The following is a 22,712-nucleotide window of genomic DNA, read 5'->3' on the forward strand; positions in this document are numbered from 1 at the left end:
TTTGGAACAATTTTACTACTGCAGTCTGATCAAATTTAAGAAATTATGTGCATTTATGCTTTGTTTTATATTTTCCTTTTTTCCTTTTTTTCTATGATATTTTCATGATGCATGAATCATTATTTTAATTTTCTTTTTTGTTTTTTGTTTTGTCACCTCAATCGATCACAGATTTAATTTGATTGATTTTATTATTTGATACTTTTTTCCATCATCAAATTACATCAAGGTATTTATATTTGTTGTTTTTTTCTCGTTTTCATTTCGTTTGATTGATTTTATTTCATCGAAATGACAATTATTCCGGGTTTTTATTCCGTGGATTCAATTTCGATAATTGCCAAAATTTTTTTTTGTTTTTCCCATCGCACAGTATAATAATTCAATAACCACCCACACAATCCACAACACATTTATCATTAGAATTTTTTTTCTTCTTTTGACATAACTAGTTCAAATTTTTTAATTTTATGAACAACAACAACAAAAAAATTTAAAATTATTTCAAACAATCATGCCAATCAATTCATCAATTTAAAAAAAATTTCAATCTAAACATTCCCTCAAATGTCCTATGTTATCGCAATATTGCTTGTCGTCGTCTTCATCTTCAACGATTCAGACAAAACAAATACTGAGTATAAGAAATATTAGAAAAAAACTCAAAATCAATTAATTCGATACGCAATGTTGAATAAGATTTAAGATTTTTGTTTGTTTGTTTGTTTGTTTGTTTTTTTTCAATTGAACAAAAACAAAATCAAAACCAAAACAAAAAAATCATTTCCCCTTTTTTTGGTTTCAAATGATTTTACCGTATATTATTGCTAAGTTACGATCATATCAAACCAATGAAATGATGATTAGAAAAAACAAAAAATCATCATCATCATCATATAGCATTCTGAATGAAAAACGACAACCAAAATCGACGATATAACGTTGTTGACATCGTTTTTTCTCTTTTTCTATCATCAATTGTATCACTCTTGATGTTCTTGTTTTTCATCATACATCATGATATGGTAATAATAATAATTAGGTTAATCGAAATAACAGTCAAAAAAAAAGAAGAAAACCAGCCCGACGACCAACATACGACGTAAATATTCATCATCATCATCATCATCATATAAATGCAATGCAAAAAAAAATTATGCATTATCGTAAACCATAACGAGGTTGACGACGACGACGATGATGATGATAATGATGGATGCTGGTAGGACAACGATAGAATTAAATTATCATAATCATCATGATGGTGGATTTTATTTTATTTTATTATATATTTTTCGATCGGGGTAAACACAAAATTGAATTATGATGCCCAAAAGAAATAAAAAAACAAAACAAAAAATGAAATCATTTCAATTGATTAATTCAATTAATTGATCTCTAATGGATTTTTTTTCAAATAAATCATTCATTAAATATGTTTTTTTTCGGTCAAAATCGTATTGCATGTGCCATGAATATTAACTAATGGTAATTTGTTGCATGATCATCATGATGTTTGTAAAAAATGAAGAATTTACATATTGAACGAGTGACGATCTTTTTTTCCCTCTTTCCATTAATATTGATCATGTTAATATTGGTGAATATTTTTTATTTTTCGATTCCATTATGATCGTAATTCAGTTATGATGCAACATGATGATGATGATCAAAAAAGACACCTGTAGCATCATTTATTTTTTAAAAAAACCATTGTCATAATCAATAGATTCATCACCTGTCTAACCTAACCTGCCATAACAATAAAATGACATATTTAATAGCTGTATTTTTTTTTCTTTAATTGAATCGAAATTATTATTGATCGAAAATTGATGTTTTTGAAATTTCATCCTACCATCAATTCAATTTGTTTGATAATGAAACAACAAAAAATTAATCGACCAAACTGAACATGTGTGTAATGATTTTTTGTTGTTGTTGTTGTCATAACTGTAAAACCGGAGATTACAAAAATCAATTTTGAGAAAAACAAAAATATAACCATTTTCTCCTCCCAACCAAAGTCTATTGAAAAAAAACAAACAAACAAACAACTGCCACCACCAAGATAATACTTGATGCCAAATAATTAAATTGACGAAAAATTTTCCGAATCTGGTTTTTTTTTCTCTCGATTGCATTTACATCTCCCTCTCTCTCTTTTTCCGTTGAATTAGAATCGATATTAAACGAGAAAAAGCTCGACAACAACAACAACGAAGACGAAGACGACGAAGAACATCCATACATTATTCCCAGACCAAGGATACAAACAAACAAGACTCTTTTTTATTTTTATTTTTTTTTTCTCGTCAACATCTATCATTCGCCCATAAGATTGTTTTTTTCTGTTTGTTTCTGTCTGTATGATGAAAACTATTCATTTGTTGTTGTTGTTGTTGATAATATTTCCTTTCTACCACTACCAAACACAATGATAATGATTTAGCCATTCATTTTGTTTGATGATAATGATGAAATTTTCTGCCATTTTTTTTTGTTTGTTGTTCGAATTGATAATGATGTTTTTTTTATGAAATATTTTTCATTTTCATTATTTCGAAACATCATTACACTTACCCTATTATTGACATGATGAGGGCCCTACCCTAAATCAAACGAATGTATATCCAGATTTTAAACATCAATTTGGTTACATTTTTAGTTTTCAGTTCGTTGTTTATATAGTGAAAGTTAACTTCACTTAATATTTTCTTTCCTTTTCGGGTTCAAGTGTCTTTCTCTTTCTTGTTTCCTTCGAAGATGATCTAACCTTTTTTTCCTTTTCTTTTTTCATATACTTTTTTTACGAATTCGAATGATTACCACCATCAACTTCAACACTATTATTCATCACCACTACTATCATCGCAAAAGAAACTACCACCACTATTGAGTGATAGGAAACCAAAAAAAATATCGTATACGAACAACTATAGTGAATCCAACTAATTCATTCATTCATTCATTCCGACAACAAACTATCAACAAAGTTTTGAATTGGTTGATTGATTGTGTATATTCTTACCAAGTCTTTTTTTTCTTCTTTCTCTCTTCCTCACTAATATCTCTCTGTATCTTTTGCGTTTGTATTAGTGTATACTTCACGAGTGTTCAACAAGTGAGCAAAAAAAAAAGAAAAAAAATTAAAAAGCCAAGTTAGGTTAGTGGGTGAAGGTGCCACAACTACGAAGAAAATAACAACAACATTGAACAAGATTAAAATCGTTTGTGAAACGAATAAACAACAATAACAACAACGGAATCCATTTGTTGATATTCTGTTTGATGAATATTTTGATATTTTCTTTTGATTGTTGTTGTGGAATTTTTTTTATTGAAATCATTAATTATCATCGATAACATCAATAAAAATGTGTATTAATCGTAGTCAACGTCATTATTGTCTACAAGGGACATTAATTGGTCTATTATGTATATGTGTAATTGGTTTTGGTGCTATAATTACCATATATTTAGGTGTTTATTATTCTACAGAACAAATTGTTGGTCTACGGCCACAACGTAATATTAATGAGGATGATCAATTTTTAAGTTCACAAAGTGAAAGTCATTCATTGATCAAACGATTATTAAAAAAAAGATCGAATTATCAACAACAAACAACAGCAACCGAATCGTTTGAAGAAAAATTGGTCACAACATTTTATCGACGAAATTGTCCATGGAATGAATGGATTGTACAAAGTTCAATTCTTTTAGATCAATGTCCATATATTCCACCACAAATGCCCTTTGATTCAATGAATAATGTACAATTTAAAAATTGTCTTCGTAAGTATTGCAAATCATAATCCTACGAATAAACTTTTTCATTTTCTTCATGTTTTTTTTATCGTCACGAAATTCCATTCAAATCTATCTGAATGTTTAGTTAGTTTTTTTTGTTTGTTTGTTAAGAAGAAATTTTTCAAATTTTTTTTAGTTTAGTTAATTTTGAAACAACGAGAGTGAGGGAATGTTTAAATTTATTTTTCAACAAGTTTATTTTTGATTTTTTTTTGAATGATGATGTTTGCTTTAAATAATTTATTTAAAACGAGACGAAAAAAAATGCCGAAAAAGAAAATATTTGACGTTCAAAATACATATGGTCGCCATATTCTTCATTTTATCATTTATGAATGTTTGTCGTTTGAATAAATTTTTGTTTTGTTTTTGAAATTTTTTAATTTTTTTTGTGCATTTTTGAAAATGTGTGTGGTATATATGATCAGTATGATTTGGAAATTTTGTTTTTGTTTTTTTTCTTTCCATCCATCCATCATATTCGGCGATTGACAAAGAATACAAAAGAGAGAGAAAACAAATGAAACCTTCATGTCCGTTGATGATGGCTGGTTTTCCGCCAACGCCAATCATTTCAAACATCATCATCAAATGTTTTTTGTCATGATGATAATGGTAAAATAAGATGATGTTGGTGCCATGACAAAAATGAATTATGGATATGAATTTTATATGGACTAACTAAAAAACACAACAGGATAGATTTTCTCGTATTTACAAAACAATCAAAAAAAAGATAAAAAATCGATCGATTATTTTCTTTATTTGAATATTAAATCAAATAGAAGAAACAAACAAAATGGAAGAAAAGTTTTTGTTTGTTTGTTTTGTTCAAGATGAATGTTTCTCCTTAGAATCAATATCTTTTGATCGATCTATTTACTTTTGGCTCCAGACTTACGATAGATAGATGGATAGGTGCTCATTTTTGGCATTATTTCTCACTTTTAATTGATTCGTGATGGTCTTTTGCTCACCAATATCTTATTGATCATTTCATTATCTAATCGTTTTTTAATTTATCATTTTTTTTGCTGTTGAAATTTAATAGGTGATTCATTCTGGTATATGGGCATGGCATCAATTCTACCATTCATATTAACATTGATCACATTGATTTCTGTTTGCCGTTTATGGCTTTGTCCAATCATTACAATGGCTATTGTTTATTTGGGATTAGCATTAGCATTAATCATATTTGCTATTATTTATAAATCTGGTTTAATATTAACCGATGGTTGGCCATTATTTATTGGAATAATTGCATTAGTTTGCCTATATGCATTATTATCATTATTATTAATTTTATTATTCAGTCTGGTCAAATGTGAACGACGACGACAACAACAGAATGGTCTAACAAAAACAAATGGTACATCCGAAAATGATCGTATGATGAAAATGTCCGATGATGATGATGAAATTGATGATCCAAATGTACCATTATATCATCATAAAAATGGTTTATATTCACCACAAAAACGTACGGATTTTGATGATAAAATTAAAGATTTTAAATATATTGATGATGATATGAGCTATGTGTTACGTCGTGGATAAACAAGAAGAAATTGAAAATCAACATCAACAAACATACAAAAAGAAAAATTAATGAAAAAAAACATAAACAAATCAATCAAACTGTTTATTTTTGGTCCATTTTTTCCCGAATGATAATCATCATCATCATAAGAAAATAAAATGAAAAATAAATATAATGCTGCCTCATTCATTTTTTTTACATCTCCATCCATCATAATCAACACGTACATTTCATTGATGATAAATTTCGATGAAAATCACACAAAAGTCCAAAAACAACAACAACAACGAAAACAACAATCAAAACAAACAACCAACATTCGTTGATTCTTGTTTTTATTCAACAATATATATCAACAAGTCCAAAATTTTTTTTTCGAAAAAACTTACAAAATCAGAATCAATTACTCATGATTGAAAAATGTAGCAAAAAAGATTTTCAATCAACAATAACTCTGCAATCAATCACATTTGATATTTGTATGATTCAATTTTCAACACGAATATATTACGAAAATTATTCGTGCAATAATATACACATAATAAACCGATATAACGTGCTAATAACAGATAATTCTCTATTTTTTAGAATGATAAAATTTTTTACAACAAAAAAAACCTCTATAATTATAGATCTATATATAGTTTTTGATTAATATTCAATATTCTGGCCTAAACAACAAATAATTCAATAATTTCAGCTCAATTTAATAATTTGTTTGTTTTTTTTTAATTTGTTCAATTCTATGGAAAATGGGGTGGTTAATTAGATGTAATGTGAATGAATGAATGATTTGTCAACATTATTTTATTTTTCATTATTTTATAATTTTAATTGTTTTTAATTTTATTTTCAATCAAATATGATAAAACAGAATATCCCGATGAAACACACATCACTAGTCATATATAAATTATATATTGATTCATTTCATTTTATAAACACACAAACACCCATACACCTACATACATGGATTACATTTCTTTCTATCTTGATACACATTCAACACAGATAAATTTCTTTGAAAACATAATATTCAGATGGCAATTACTCCCTACCAATGTAAAATATGTGTATTGATGATATTCTGCAGCTTTTTTTGTCGTTGTTGTTGTATGAAAAAAGAAAATGAAACTTTTTTTTAAAAAAATTTGATAATAATAACATTATCTGTAATATTATTCTTAATCATAGTAACCATGACATTTATAATAACAAAATTAATTCATCATCATGTCTTACTCTCTCTCTCTCACACACACAAACACACCTAAACACATATTTGAACATCAATTCGTTCTATTTGTTATTCATTTTTTTTTCTATAATTAAATTAATTGGAATTTTTGCTCTTTTTCCAAACATTCAATTATGGTTGCTATTTTCCCCTCAATTTATTGATCCAAAATATTGTTTTGTTATGAATACGGATTGATGATGAACGGGTTGTGAAAGATAAAAAAATCTAACGAAGCGGAAGTATGAAGGAAAAAATCAATCAAGTAAACACCAATAATTAGATTATTTGCAAAAAAAATAATAATTGAGCAGGCGCAGATCGAATAATTTAGTTTGATTTAATTATTTTCATTTTTTTTTGTGTTCAATTTCCTGTTTTGGCTAAATCCAAGAAAGGATTTCGAAATAAAAAATACAAATTGATGGGAAAATGAAATCGAAAACATTCAATAGAAAAAAAAAGATTGTAAGTTTATCATTTCATTCATCATCATCTATTTTGTTTGATTAGTATCCAAAATATAATACTTGAAATACTTTTAATCATTATCATTATCCTCATGGTCATATGGTAAAGAATATCAAAATTAGATAGATGTTCATGATCATATTGCCATTGAAATACTATTATTGTTGGTTAATAAACATTTTCGATGTGAAATAGAAATTTGAAATAATAGAGAAAGAAAAAAAAACAAAATGATTACTTTGATGGCTCACGATTATATTCAATCTTTTTTTCTTGAGTATACAAAGATAAGCCAAAAAAAAATAAGGCTTAAAACGTGTAAATGTAGTTTTGGTAGAGCTATATTGATTTGGGGTTTGATTTATTTCATTTAAGGATTTTCCCTGTCTATGCCGTCAATCAATCATTCAAAATCAAACTGATCATTCATAAATGCGTGTGTTTATATGCCAAAATATATTGGTTGTATACATACAAAAAGAAATAAACAAAAAAAAAAAAATAGATTTTATTACATCAAACAAAAAAAAATCAATATAATCATAATTATCACGTATACAACACAAAAAAAACACCACTTTTATCTTTTGAACAATGATGATATTAAGCAAAATTGATTTGATTGATCATCGTTGATAAAATTTATTCATTGATAATTTGAACATCTTCAAATTGTAGATCAATTTTTGCCGGATATTTAACTAATAATTCATTTTGTGTACTGGCTATATCAGTCAATTCACATATAACCGGTTCAATTATCATTTCATTATTAGCGAATAATGGTATTGTTTCTCCATCATCATCCATAATGTTTGCAACTAAAAATGAATGTATTAATTCATTCATAACCGTACGACATGTTGGTATACTTTCACCGGTAACTTCGATAAACATTGATTTTGTATTCGGACCAATCTAGGTGAATAAAATTTGATTTGAAAAAATTCGGAAAAATAAATAAATTTTTATTACCTTTGAATAATCTGAATTAGTTAATGGTGGTAATGATATAACATTATCACGATAATCCAATAATACCGGATACAATTGTTTTCCCTTCAACAAATGAATATATTTATGTATTCCACTGATAGTACTGCGTTTTTTCTCCTTACGATACTGATCAGCTTCATCATTCAATAGACGATATAATTCCATAGCAGTCATTTCATTGGGACGACCTAACGGAACTAAACGTATTTTCGTCGGTACCCGACCATCAAAATAAACAGCTCGTTGAGGTGGTGGTAGTTGTTCCGCTTCAGATTGTAATGTTTTAGCATCATTCGTTTTTGATGCATACGTAGGTGGCAATGGCAATAATTTAGCGAGATCATGTGTGGCAATTGTTGCTTTTTGACGATTGTCACATACATACTGATGTAATTCTGTCATCATCAATGAAAAGATAACATTGTTAAATATATCGATTCAAGTTTTTTAGTATGACTTACTTGTTTGAATGGCTAGAATTTTTTTCAAAACTTTAGAATTTGATAAATCCAATTGATGAATGATGCAAGCCACAATTTTTCGTTGATTAATAATTGATTTTGAAACAAATACAAAAAATTTATCCGGCTGATTTTGATGAATTCGAATAAAATATTCTGGTTTTCGTTTTTCATCAGAATCATTGAAATTGTCCTTTTTTTCATCATCATCATCCTCATCTTCATTATTATTTTTACTAGATTTTTTTGCTGGACTAGCATTCGTACGAAGATAATCGAGAACTTTTTTTGTTGGACATTGTTCAATCAATTTATAAAGACGACGATCTTTAATCGGATTTTCTTTTAATTGGGCATCCTTCAATTTTGGACAATTTGCCAATTCCGCTGGAATCATCGTAATTTGATTAAAGCTTAGATCCAATACTTTTAAAGCAACCAAACGTTCGATTGTATAGGGTAATTCATCAATCTGATTATGTGATGCATCCAATTCGGCCAAATGTACGGCCCCACCTTCATAGATTGGAATAGATGATTGAGCCGATAATTCCTTATTTTTACGGATTTTACTGCACAATGAGCCAGGAAATTCTTTCAATTGATTCGAACCACACTTAAATGAGATTAATGATGATAATTTTGACATTTCGGGCAATGATTTTAATTGATTCTGTTCCAAATTCAATGTTTGTAGATTGACAAGATTTTCAAAAAGTTCATCAGGCAATGTTTCAATCATGTTACGAGAAAGATTAAGACATTTCAATTTAGTTAGCTGCCCAATTTCGGCTACAAAAAAATATTGAATTCAATGATTTAAATAAATTTTTCACAAAATCACTATACATACCTGGAATCGATGACAATTTGTTTCCTTGCAATACAAGATTGGTCAAATTGTCGAGATTCGAAATTTTTGCTTGGATCGATGTTAATGATGATGTATTTGTGATTTCCAAAAAATTTAATGATTTTAACTTGAATAAGATTTCGTTCAATCCATTTTCCTCTTCAATTTGCTTGGAAATTCTATCACCAGACAAAACAATTTCACGTGGTTTCTGCTTTAACAATAATCCCCATTCCACTCGTTCATCTTGATTTGAATGATGGTTAGAGGATTTCTTCGGAGTTGCCATCGATAATCTTGTATGAATTTAATTCAAAATTTTCTAATAAGTAGAACAAATCGATGAAAAACTTCGATAAAGATGAAGATGAAAATGAAAACTCAATTTTGATCGTGATTTGGATAATTTTTTAACAACGAAAATTCAACGATGTAACTTGCAACACATTAATTTGCCCATGTGTCCACAACTATGATCCTTCATTATAGTACGTGACACATTATTGTATATTCAATATTATTTTGAATTTTTTTCGTGCGAATTTAATTGTTATTTTTGGCAAATGAATTTATCCAACAAAGTTTTTAATTATTCAAGAATTCTTCACTCAGGCATTATAAGCGCTGAAATTTTGTTCTTTCTTATTTATTTTGTTTTGTTATTTAGAAAGTGAGATCTGTAAATCTATAGTTTTTTTTTAAATTGCTTCTATGGATCAATACGCCTGTAATGCTAATCTTTTGGCTCGTTATTTCGCATTAAAACAGCCACAAAATTGTGTACAAGTACAATATGTTTGGATTGATGGTCGTCAAGGTTTACGTGCTAAAACGAAAACGTTGAGTTTTATTCCACAAGGTGTTCATCAATTACCTATTTGGAATTTCGATGGCTCTTCAACTCGACAATCGGAAGGAAGTAACTCTGATGTGTATCTATATCCGGTAGCAATGTATATGGATCCATTTCGTGGTGGACAAAATCGTATTGTTTTATGTGAAACAATGAAATATGATAAATCTCCATGCGCAACAAATTCACGACATTCGTGTAAAAAAGTTATGGATCAAGTTGCCGAACTGGAACCATGGTTTGGTATTGAACAAGAATATTCATTATTAGAAGGATCGAATCGATCACCTTTAGGATGGCCTCAAGGTGGATTTCCAGCACCACAAGGTCCATATTATTGTGGTGTTGGTGCGGGTAAAGTATATGGTCGTGATATTGTTGAAGCACATTATCGTGCATGTATGTATGCCGGTATGAAAATTGCAGGTGAAAATGCCGAAGTAATGCCATCACAGTGGGAATATCAGATTGGACCTTGTGAAGGAATACAAATTGGTGATGATATGTGGATGTCAAGATTTTTTTTACATCGCGTTGCTGAAGACTTTTATGTTCGTGTTACATTTGATCCGAAACCAATCCCCGGTGATTGGAATGGTGCCGGTGGTCATACAAATTTTTCTACAAAAGCAATGCGTGCAGAGGGTGGACTTAAAGTGATTGAAGCAGCATGTAAAAAATTAGCATTACGTCATCGTGCACATATAGTAAAATATGATCCAAGTGGTGGTGCGGATAATGCAAGACGATTGACTGGTCGTCATGAAACATCATCAATTGATCAATTTAGTTGGGGTGTTGCTGATCGCGGTGCATCTGTACGAATAAATCGACAAACATATGATGAAGGTAAAGGATATCTTGAAGATCGTCGACCAGCATCAAATATGGATCCATACGTTGTTTGCGAAATGATTGTACGAACAATTTGCTTGAATGAAACGGATCGATCTAATGATTATAGACAGCAACAACCGCAACCGCAACCGCAACCGCGACCGCCACAGACACAACCACAGCCACAACCGCAGCCAGCTAGATCACAACCATCACAGCCATCATCTAGCAACAAAGATGTATCACCATTGAAATCAGCAAATCAAATTCAACCCGCAGCTGATAATGAAAAAAATTAAAAAATTTTTAATTTTTTAACAATTGTTATTAACAATGAAATTATTTGATCTTAATCGTTCTGATGTAGAATCTTTTGCTTGTAGATTAAAATTCAAAATCGATGATGATGATGATGATGATGATGATGATAATTGTCGGTTTAAATTATCATTCAAATTATCATTATCATCTTGTTGTTGTTGTTGTTGCTGCTGTTGCTGTTGTTGTTGACGATCATTTTGTGGTGCCGTACAAAGAATAAATAATGCAAAACAAATAAAACATAGTATCAATAATTGAAGAATAATTTTAATACGAAAATCAAACCAATTCTTTTCATATATTGTTGTTGCATTTATCAATAATGAACCATTTTGATTACAATCACTAAGACTATTGTTCAACATGTTTTTTTTGCTCTTGTCCTGTTTGCCTGATCCAGATCGAACAACAACGAAAACTTTTACCATTGAAATACAATTTTTTTTTGTGGTTGAGGAAAAGCCTCCCAAAAAAATGCAATTCGAATTATCGAATTATACAAAACAACAAATAATGTTTGTTTGTCCAAATTCGAGAATCTAATAAGCTTTTTGTTGCATTTATTTTAATTAGTAAAAGTGTTGATTAAAAAATGATAATCATAGTACTTTCTGTGTGTTTGCGTGGGTCAAATTCAACAACAATTGCTATTGAAACGAAGCCAATGAACTTTGTTTTAATCAAACTTTCATTCGTATAGCGATGATAACATGATAATAGATAATATACAAACACACACAGGTGATAATAATAATAACTAAAGCAATTGATAGAATGGAAGAAGAAGAAGAAGAAAAAATCAAATGTAAGTCAATAGGGCAATAGAACGAAAAAGATATTATATTTTTCTAGGCAGAAAAACAAATTTATTTATGAATCTCGATAAACAACAAACCGAAAATAATAATTGATCTAACGTCTAAAATGATGATCAACTCGATGATAATTATTGTTGTTGTTTGAAACCCTTGAAGACAAACAAACATTTCTTTTCGATATAATCTATAGCTTATTGTTCATTTTGTACTGAAGAGAAATTGTCATTATTTATTTTTGTCAATTTTGGATTCATTCGTTTTGGTTGTTGTTGTTGTTGTTGATCGGGCTAAATATTATCTAATCATTATGTAATCATTATTAGATTGTTTTCTTTTAACGAAAAAGTATTTTTTCAGAGAAAAATCGGCCCAATTATTTTTCTTTACACTGTTTTGTTTGGTTCTGTTTGTTTATTTTTTGTTTCATTCACATTATGATCTGATATCGATCATTCAAATTATCACCGTAAAAAAAAGTTTTTCGTTTAAATAAAATAAAAATAAAATCAATCTTATCAATCGATTGGATTGAATAATTCGGATGTCATTTTTAGTTACTAATGATGATTAAAATAGCCAAAATTCATATATAAAATTGATTGAAATCATTAATTATTAGTTTGTTTTGTATTTTGTTTTTTTGCCATTCATTTTCCTTTTTAAAAATATGAATATGACCGATAGGCAATCAATGTTTGTCGATGATAATTAATTATCGTTCAATGACCGAATAATTAATCGAACAAAAGAATTTGAATTTTGGTTTTACTGGTTCGTTCTCTTCATATTCAGCGTTTTTTTTAAAATTAGAAACTTCAGTACAATCCAATGGATGAGCCATTTTTTTCTGGTTTATAAACATTTTTCACTTCCTATAAAATTAAAAATATGAGAAAATTTATCAGAAATTTCTCCCACCCTTTTTGCCAAAAAATTTTTTGTTTTAATAGAAGAAAATAAAACAAAAGGTAAACATTAAAACAAAATAATTGATCGATTGATCGATTGAAAGTAATTTATTTTAATTATTATAATTATTAAATAATATTCAAATCATTTGATTTACTTTTGTTTTCAATTCAACTAAAATAATAATTTTTGATTTGGGAAACGAACGTGTTTGGCGTGTTTGTATTGTAAATGAAAAAAACATCATCATCAAAAATGAATAAATAAATAAATGATGGTAAAAAATCATCAAAATCAGATGGCGAACCGAAAAAAAGAAAGGAGTCAATAAAAAATCACAAATAAATCATTAGAATGCACCTGAAAAACCAAACGGACGTACGTACGTTCGATCAGTGAAAACAAGAAAAAAAAATAATAGACAAACTAATGATCAACAAGTTTTTTTATTTTGCATGCAACATTTGCTTTTTTGTCAATAACTGAATATAATTTTTTTTTGTTGTTGTTGTTAATTATAATTTTCAATCATAATCATCATTATTGTTAAAAAAAATATGGTTCGCGAATTGTCAATCATAATCTTCAAGTTTTTTCTTTTTTAATTTGTTGGAAATGAAACAAAAATTTTACTGTGTGTGTGTGTGTGTTCTGAATGTATCGAATATGTCTGGATTGTCCAGTATTACCAGTCATCTTTGATTAAATTGATACCTGAAATCAAATTGAAAATCAAAACCATTTTTGTCAATAAATCATTTAGAGTTATTTTATTATCGATGATATCAAAATGTTATAATGATCAAAATATATTTTTTTTCAAATATTGTCGTGTGCCAAATGAAATATGCAAAATGTTTTAGCAAAAAGAAAAATATGATTTTTGTTGACTATTTTAAATATAATTAAATAAAATTGATCAACCGAATAATTAGTTAAAAATCGAAAAGTTTGAAAAGTATACAAAGTAGAGATCATCAACATCATTTTACTTTGATGTGTCTTTTCTCTTCATCTTCCTCTTCCACCACCATGATGATGACAAACAAACAAAACATTAACAAGAAATAGAAATCTATTCCTTTTTTTTCCAAACAAATATATCACCGGGGATTTAAACTCTTTTACTTTTGGATCATCGTAAATATAAAAATAAATTTTTTTTCCATTTCATATAGTTTAAGGCAATTTCTATTTCTAGCTACGATTGCGTGTGTCTCATTTCCAACAAAAAAAAAGAAGATAATTTTTTTCTTCTTTTTGTCATCTTCATCCACCTGGTTTTATAAACATTTATTCGACAAACAACAATAAGATTATAGCGAGAGTGAAAATGAGCCTTGTTTGATCCGATTTCGCTGTTGTTGTTGAAACAATTATAATTCATTCATTTTTTTTATTGATTCAAATAATCGATGATTATGATTTGGATCAATTATATGTCAATGATGATGATGATGATGATGATCACCAATCATTTTTGTTGAAATAATAAGCAATTTTCAAACAACAACAGTTAAAAAAAAGAAGTCGAAAATTTTTTCGATTCGCATCAATGAATAGTCGCGCTTCTCTTTTTTTTTCTCGCAACTGTATATGATAATGATAACGATGATGATGATCATCATCATCTTTTTTTCTGCAAATCAAATATAATCATCATAGACAATAATTACCGTCAGTCTTCATTATGTAAATCTAATTTTTCTTATTCGAATGACGTTTTTTTCTTCTTTTTTTTTTTGCTGTCAAATGACAATTTTGTCTAAATATCCGAAAAACTGTTTTTTTTTTTTTGGAAACAATGTTCATTAAGAGGAGGAAAGAGACTGAAGAGAATTGGGTGAACGAAAAATAAAAAGGTAAATTTCTGCTCTGGTTAATTATTATTGTTGATTATTTTTATGCTTGACAAAAAAAACGACAAAACAATTTATTAATGCCAAAAGAAAGAGAAATTTTTTTTTACATTTTGAATCGGGTGAGATGAACAACCGAGAATTCAAAAACGACATGATCCATATTGATTATGGTACAATCGTCGACTATCATTTCAACGATAAACATCGATTGAATGAATTTTTGTTTCGTTTTGTTTTGATTTGCAACTATAATTTTGAGTTGAATTGAAAGTTTTTTTCCACTGGTGAATTTTGATTTGAAATTATCAAATTATTTTGTTGTTGTTGTTCTTGTTGTGTGTTTGTTTCAAGTGTATGACGATTGTATCTTTTGTGTTATGTATTTTCATCAATAATTCATCAAATCAAAAATTCTTGCCATTCTAAATTCATTCATTGAATTATCCGAAAGTGAATTGTTGTTTTTGTTTTCTTAAATTTTCAAAAAGCAAACAAAAAAATTCAAAGGCCTTAGAAGCCATCAACGGGAAAAATGTATAATTTTAAAACAAATATTCTACATTTTGCCATCCTAATGTTGATTAGTGAAATTGTTTCGGCAGGTTAGTAATGTGTTTTATCGTTTTGGCATTTTTCCATTCCATATTTTATTATTATCATTGTTTTGTCATTAATAAATAAACAGGATCCGGACCTGTTCTAATTAAAATGGCTGGTGATAAAAAGGGTAATAAAAAAGGTGGTGGTAATTTGTAAGTGTTTTTTTTTGATTGATTAATTTGATTAATTTAATTAACATTTTCTTTTTAAAATAAATATTAAATAGGATATTGATTTCGGGTGGAAAATGTGGCAGTCCAACATTGATCAAAGGTGGTGGTGGCGGAAAAAAAGGCGGCGGTGAACAAATGTTTGTTTTTTGTTGGCATTCATTTATAATTTATCAAAAAATTTTATGATGAATTTATTCTTTAAAAAATTATAGGATTTTAGTTGGCGGACAAGGAAATTGTGAGGAGAAAAAACAAGTTCATGTTGTCAAACAAATAGTACCGGTTCCTTATTATATACCAAAACCGGTATATAAATATATACTTCGTCATCATTATGTACCTGTACGACAATATATTATGAAACCAGTTCCGGTACCATATCCAATGAAAAGTTATAGCAAATCATCATATGGTGGTAGTCATGATTCTGGTTATGGTAGTGGTGGTGGTAGTACTTATAGTAGTGATAGTTCATCAAATTATGGATCATCATCTAGTTATGATTCAGATTCATCATCATCTAAATATGGTGGTGGTTATGGTAACGGAAATGATGGTAGTGGATCATCAGAGAGTTATGGAATGAATTATGATGATCCAAATGGTAATGGCGGATCAAATGGTAATGGTCAAATGACTGCTGGTTATCAACGACAATCATATGATTCAACACCATATCCAGTTCAACAACAACAATCAATGATGATGGATAATCAACAAGGAGTCGATGTTGGATCGAATGGTGGTAGATCAAATAATGATTATCAAAATGGATTAACACATGGACATTCATCAATGGGTCCATATAAAGCGGCGGCAACAAATAGCTATTATTTTGAATCACCAACATCATCATATGGTCAATCATATTCATCAGCATCGGAATACCCATCAAGCAGTATGAATAGTCCATTATATGCACCTGTTTATAGTGGACCGAATGGAAGATATTATACAACAAATCAAATGTTTAATGATACTAATGGTGGTTCAACAACGAATCTAATATCACCATCTACATCATCATCCACATATGGAACAATTTCTGTACAACCAACGGCAATTGAATCCGATTCAAACGCTAGTCATTTAACCGGTGTATCATCATCATCTTCAACATCATCAAGTCATACGAGTTCAATACATTCATCACCAAATGATTTTCTACGATTACAACCGCATTCATCATACGATCGATCATCAGCATTTTCAAGTAAAAAAATAAGATCCAAATCAGCCAAAATGGATCTTGAAAGAACGAAAAAATTATTAATCGATCCATTTTCACCATTAGGATTGAATGAATAGTGTGGGAAAATATTTCAATTCTAAATGAATATTCACAAATATGAACACATTTACATAATACACAATTATCAATCAATCTAATAACTAATCTCAAACCTCGACCTTAAATCCTGAAAATCCTTGAATCCAACAAACATACACTCACACTTACCATGATTATCATTACCAAACTGATCATCTTCAGTGCCTTTTTTCGTTTTTTTTCTTCAATTTTTCTATTTTTTCATTTTTTTTTCTCTCTTAACGTTATTTCATTTTCACATGAAAAAAAAACTTTACCAATCCACTACCTTCAAAGTTGAAACCGATTTTGATACAGTAAAACAAAAAAAACCATCCAAAATACACAAACTTTATTTTATATTCTTAATGTCATAAAATACATTATTTGTTATTATTAGATTAGGATCGTCCTTTTTATTCAAAAAAAAAATTCATTCATTCATGCATCATTTTTCAATCAATCATCATCATCATCATTCATTTTTTTAAATCTTAGGAAATCTAGACAACAACAACAAAACAACAAACAACAAACAAATTATCATATTGCTTGAAAATATGAAAAAGCACACACACAAAATATAAATAAATATTTTCACATATAAATTGGATTTCTATTGTCCATGATCTTTATTCATAACATGAAATAACATTTTTTTTCCAATATCACATTTCATTCATTATATAATCTATGTCATAACTTTTTTTCTAATGATGATAACACTCAACAAAACAATTAACTTTCTCATTAATTAATTAATATCAAATGAAATTTATTCATCTAAAAATAATTGAAAAAAAAATTTACAGCTATAACAAACAAATTGTTAATCAAAGTTCCATTAACCCATTGACATTGATTAATATGTTTCAAAAAAAAAATCTGAAAAAATTTTTCATTTATTAATTTTGCCACTTTTTCTTCTTCCATTTCACATATTTTTTCATATGTCCATTTCATATTCTTTTTTCTTTTTTTAATTGTCCAATAATTAAATGATTTTTTTCTTTTTCTTTGCATTTGTTTTTAATTTCAAACCAATTAGCTTAAATATTCATTTCGAATGAATATATTTTTTGACTGTATGAAAAACAAACAGAAAACAAAAGCCGACAGATCCGTGACGAGATTTTAATCTAAATCTGCAAGAGGTTAAAGTAAAAGAAAAAAAATTCCCATGACCAATTTCGAAAGTTCCTATTCAAAATGATGTTGTTAATGAATAAATAATTATAATTGAAACTTCCTTTTCTTTCGAGAATAGAGTGAGGGCAAAAAATATGAATTCCGCAAATCAGATCTTTATATATCAATCAATCGATTTGAACAGGATTGAAAACCAAAAACAAACAAAAATCAATACTATATGTGTGGGTATGAGAAAAAAAAATTGTCCATTTCCTTCTGATTTTGTACAAATGATTATGAATTTTCGGTTCTGGCCAGTCAAAATTCAAAAACATTTCATTTGTTTTTTGGTGATGGTCATTGAATCTTTTCTTTTTTTTTTTGCTTGACAATTTCTCAATTATGGCTTCATCATTATTTTTGTTCAATTTATCATTTTCATTAATATTAATTATTTATCAATTATTTTCATTGACCGATTCATTATCGATGGTAATGAATAAACATCTATGTGACATTTATAAAAATAATATCAATTTTGTTCAGCTAACATCAACATCGGAAGAATTGGCTATTTTTCCATTATGTGTTGATAATAATAATAATAATAATAATCCTACAGTAACAACAATAATACGATCAAAATATCAAAATGAAAAAATTATTGCATATGATTTTCATTTAAGAAAAAATGATATCTGGTTTATTACTGATCAACATCGATTATATCGTATGAAAATAAATAATACAAATGTTAATTATCCGATTCGATTGGAAGGAGAATATCGTTGGTTTACAATCACACAATTGGCAATTGATTGGATACATGATCTTCTTTATATGGTTGCCGATCAATCCGATATTATTCTTACATCGATTGCTAATGAACAATCATCATCATCATTATCCGTATCAATGAATCGTCCAACATCATTATTATTTTCATCATATCGTCGTACAATTAAAAAATTATTAATCTGTTCAGGTTTATCAACACTTGTTTGGCATGAAATTGATTGGTCTGATTCGAATGAAAATCGTTTACAAATTGCACGACAAGATGGAACAGAAATGGCTATTATTTTTACAAGTCCTACATTTATATATGATGTTCAAATTGATCAGGCAAATTATATTGTTTATTTTGTAACAAATGGACAATTAGGAGAAATATCATTACAACCACCCGAAGAATATCAAGATCCGGATGCCATACGAAAACATACTCGAATGTTTCGTTTACAGAATAATTATGTTAAAACTTTTAACATTATTTGTAAGTAATTTTTTTGTCACTGTAAGAATTAATTATTGAATCTATTTATGTTTTAGTTCCATATTTTGTTGAATTCAAATATAATGGATTATTTGCATATAAAATTGATTACATTAATCAAATACTTGAAGATCGACCAACAAAACAAAATTATTTAGCTGATTTAAATGATTGGTCAAATCATCTGTCAGCAAATCAAGAATTTCGTCTTATTCATAGTTACACACAACCTGCCGGACAAATTGAACCATTATGTCCAATAAAGTCATTCTGTTCTGAATTATGTGTACCGAATGGATTCCGATATCGATTTTCATGTCTTTGTTATAGCTATGATAGAAATTGTGCGGATTATGGACATTATAATCACGATGAAAAAACTACAACCACGACGACGACTACCACGACGACCACCACCACAACAATGAAACCGATCAGAATTGGTTCGAAATTAAGTTTTTCAGATCCAAATTTTTGGCAAAGTTCTAATCGCACATCTCAGAATAAAAAACCAGAGACTATCAAAATGAAAAAAATCCCAAAATTATCATCAAAAATGGTTCATATAACAATACCTTCAACATTTTCATCATCAACAATCAAACCTTCAACAACATCGACAATGGCTACATTAACAAATTATACCGAACAACAATTGACAGAGAAAAATTCCTTTCCAACATTATCTTCGACAACAACAGCGAAAACATTAACAACAACAACCAAGTTAATAGTTAATGATACAGGAGTTTTAATCGAAAAAAGTCCTTTGAATTCAGAATCGCTATTTCAATTTTCGTTTGCCGATAATATTAAATCACATTTACAACGACAAAATCTATGGTTTATACGTTTCACTCGTATGATTAAAATGATTTCGAACGAACATCCATGCATATTTATTGCAACCTGTTCGCTATCTATGGTCATGATAATAGCAATAATTATCATTTCAATTTTTATGGTACAAAAATTACGATCATCCAAACAATTTATGAAAAATTCAATCAATAATGGAGATAAAATTTTAAACAATAAGAAAAACAACAACAACAACAATAATGATGAGATTTTATCATTGATAAATTTTGGAAAAAATTCATCACAGGAAAATAAACAGGAAATCGATTCAAATATGATTGAAACATTGATCAAAGAACAAGTTAAAGATTATGATGAGGATGTTGATAATCATTCTATTCAAACTGAACAAACAATATTGATTCCACAACAGGCATGGATATTGACCACACATCAAAACGATGAACAGAAAAATTTTGTCTACAATAATTGGGAATATGAAAATAATGATATGATAATCAAAATAAATTCACAACAGCCTATGAATATCCATGGATATTGTAATCTACAGCCAAAATCACAACATATACAGATTCCAAATTATCTTTGAAAATTATTATTTTTTTTTATTGATAATGAATAATTAATTTTGATTAAATTTTATTTAATTTCCAAATAATCAATATTTTAATTCAATGTGCCGACATTACCATCATAATCATCACATGGTGTCGATGATGAAACCAATGATTTATAGGAAGACAATTTGTTTGATTCCGATTTTGCTTTCATTGTTGGAATCATTGATGTTGTTGTCATTTTGAATTTGGATGTCATAATTGAATTATTTTCTTTTTTAGCAACATTTTTCTTTACTTTTGGTTTTGGTTTCTGTTTTTTTCGTACAATCGTTTTTGATCTGGTAACTGGTGAACGAATAAATGTTTTCGTTTTGATCAATCGTGTTTTAAGACCACCGGATGGTTTTGCTAAGCCTTGTTCTTGTGAATCAGTTGCATTTGATTGGATCGGTAATAAAGGTTGTGAATCATCAGTATCGTTTGTTACCAACTCCTGTCCAAATGTTGGTGAAGTTGTAATGTCAAGTGATGGCAATGTAACATTTTCATTTTCTTGTAATGGTCTCATAGCATTTGTTGATGATGAATTTACTGATTCATCGGTGGATGATAGTGTTGTTGTTATAGGAACTGCGGCTGTTGTTGAAACAGTGGCTGTTATCGGAACTGCGGCTGTTATTGGAACTGCGCTTGTTATCGGAACTGCGCTTGTTATCGGAACTGCGGCTGTTATTGGAACTGCGGTTGTTATTGGAACTGCGGCTGTTATTGGAACTGCGGTTGTTATTGGAACTGCGGTTGTTATTGGAACTGTGGTTGTTATATCCTCTGGAAGATTTTCAGGCAATATTGTTGTCGACCGTAAATTTTCAACATTTTGATTGGAGTTGATATTTGTTGTGGTAGTTGCTGATGAAGTGATAATTATTGTAGTAGTCGTCGTAGTTGTATTTGTAGCTGTCATCGATGTATTATTTGCGGTCGAAGTAGTCATAATTGATGAATTCTGATTATTCTGATCCGTAGGAATCATCGAAGTTGTCACGATTATTGATACGGTAGTTTTTGGATTATCCGAACTAGATGGCGTAAGTGTCATCGTAAAATTTTCATCATTTTCAATTATCGTTGATGATTCTAACGTATTATTCGATTCTATGGTTGGTGTTGATGATTCTGTTGTAGTCGACATTGATTCATTATTGTTTGACTGTTCCGTACAATGTGCCCATGATGCTATTCGACATCGATTCGTATGAACATCAAATTTTTGACCCAATGTACAATATTTTATCTTTGCTTTACCATTCACACAGATCCAATAACGATCACATTTTTGTTGATGCCGATAAAGAGCAAATTTTCGTGGACAAATAAATTCTTCATTTGAAAAACATTCTGCATTTGAATAAAAGACACATTGTTTTTGTTGATAATCAAACAATGTTAATGATGGACAATGACGTTCATATGCATAATCCATTGAACAAAGATAATAACGTCGACAATCATTTGGATCTGGTACGGTACCGAATTGTGATCCATTACATTTTCCTTCACTTGTAGTCAATGACCAAATATCATTATAATGAAAATATGTTGGTGATTGAATTGCATTTTCTATTATCTGTGATCGATTTAAATTGGATGATAAAATTTCATTTCGAAATAATCGTTGATAATTATCGAAATCAATTGCATCAATAATCATCGATATGAACATTAAAATCAATGAAATAATGTATAATGATTTCATCATTATCGATTTGATTTTAATTTGAACAAGGAAGATTTGAATAACAATAACAAATGAATAACAAAGATTGATACATCAATCCATTTAATAGTTTTATAATTTTTTCCATCA

The 22,712-nt window shown here is 28.6% G+C and overlaps 6 protein-coding genes across 6 annotated transcripts; 4 read left to right on the top strand and 2 right to left on the bottom strand.

The window, feature by feature from the left end:
- The first annotated feature begins 86 nt into the window (after positions 1-86).
- Positions 87-6,725, top strand: LOC113790559 (uncharacterized). Its single transcript, XM_075821472.1, has 3 exons — positions 87-229; positions 2,881-3,798; positions 4,865-6,725. Exons 2-3 carry the CDS (start codon positions 3,378-3,380, stop codon positions 5,371-5,373), a joined length of 930 nt encoding a protein of 309 aa, XP_075677587.1. The 5' UTR covers positions 87-229; positions 2,881-3,377; the 3' UTR covers positions 5,374-6,725.
- An 823-nt stretch (positions 6,726-7,548) lies between these two features.
- On the bottom strand, positions 7,549-9,832 carry LOC113790524 (leucine-rich repeat-containing protein 47-like). Its single transcript, XM_075821471.1, has 4 exons — positions 9,375-9,832; positions 8,522-9,313; positions 8,040-8,455; positions 7,549-7,982 (listed from the first exon to the last, which is right to left on the bottom strand). Exons 1-4 carry the CDS (start codon positions 9,661-9,663, stop codon positions 7,707-7,709), a joined length of 1,773 nt encoding a protein of 590 aa, XP_075677586.1. The 5' UTR covers positions 9,664-9,832; the 3' UTR covers positions 7,549-7,706.
- A 253-nt stretch (positions 9,833-10,085) lies between these two features.
- LOC113790525 (glutamine synthetase-like) lies at positions 10,086-11,417 on the top strand. Its single transcript, XM_027340202.2, has one exon. The coding sequence runs from the start codon at positions 10,086-10,088 to the stop codon at positions 11,361-11,363; it is 1,278 nt and encodes a 425-aa protein (XP_027196003.2). The 3' UTR covers positions 11,364-11,417.
- Positions 11,418-15,247: 3,830 nt separating this feature from the next.
- On the top strand, positions 15,248-18,072 carry LOC113790530 (uncharacterized). The gene is made up of 4 exons (XM_027340209.2): positions 15,248-15,576; positions 15,660-15,726; positions 15,801-15,884; positions 15,960-18,072. The coding sequence occupies exons 1-4, from the start codon at positions 15,507-15,509 to the stop codon at positions 17,053-17,055; spliced, it is 1,317 nt and encodes a 438-aa protein (XP_027196010.2). The 5' UTR covers positions 15,248-15,506; the 3' UTR covers positions 17,056-18,072.
- Positions 18,073-18,516: 444 nt separating this feature from the next.
- On the top strand, positions 18,517-20,904 carry LOC113790597 (uncharacterized). Its single transcript, XM_027340286.2, has 2 exons — positions 18,517-19,463; positions 19,520-20,904. Exons 1-2 carry the CDS (start codon positions 18,590-18,592, stop codon positions 20,872-20,874), a joined length of 2,229 nt encoding a protein of 742 aa, XP_027196087.2. The 5' UTR covers positions 18,517-18,589; the 3' UTR covers positions 20,875-20,904.
- Positions 20,905-20,915: 11 nt separating this feature from the next.
- LOC113790533 (uncharacterized) lies at positions 20,916-22,627 on the bottom strand. Its single transcript, XM_027340213.2, has one exon. The coding sequence runs from the start codon at positions 22,602-22,604 to the stop codon at positions 20,952-20,954; it is 1,653 nt and encodes a 550-aa protein (XP_027196014.2). The 5' UTR covers positions 22,605-22,627; the 3' UTR covers positions 20,916-20,951.
- Between the last annotated feature and the right edge of the window lie 85 nt (positions 22,628-22,712).

The sequence above is a fragment of the Dermatophagoides pteronyssinus genome, unplaced genomic scaffold, assembly GCF_027571235.1.
Source record: "Dermatophagoides pteronyssinus isolate colony J.1.1.1.1 unplaced genomic scaffold, Derpt_VIB-CSIC_2022.12 sq0010, whole genome shotgun sequence".
In the NCBI taxonomy this organism is placed as follows: Eukaryota; Metazoa; Arthropoda; class Arachnida; order Sarcoptiformes; family Pyroglyphidae; genus Dermatophagoides; species Dermatophagoides pteronyssinus.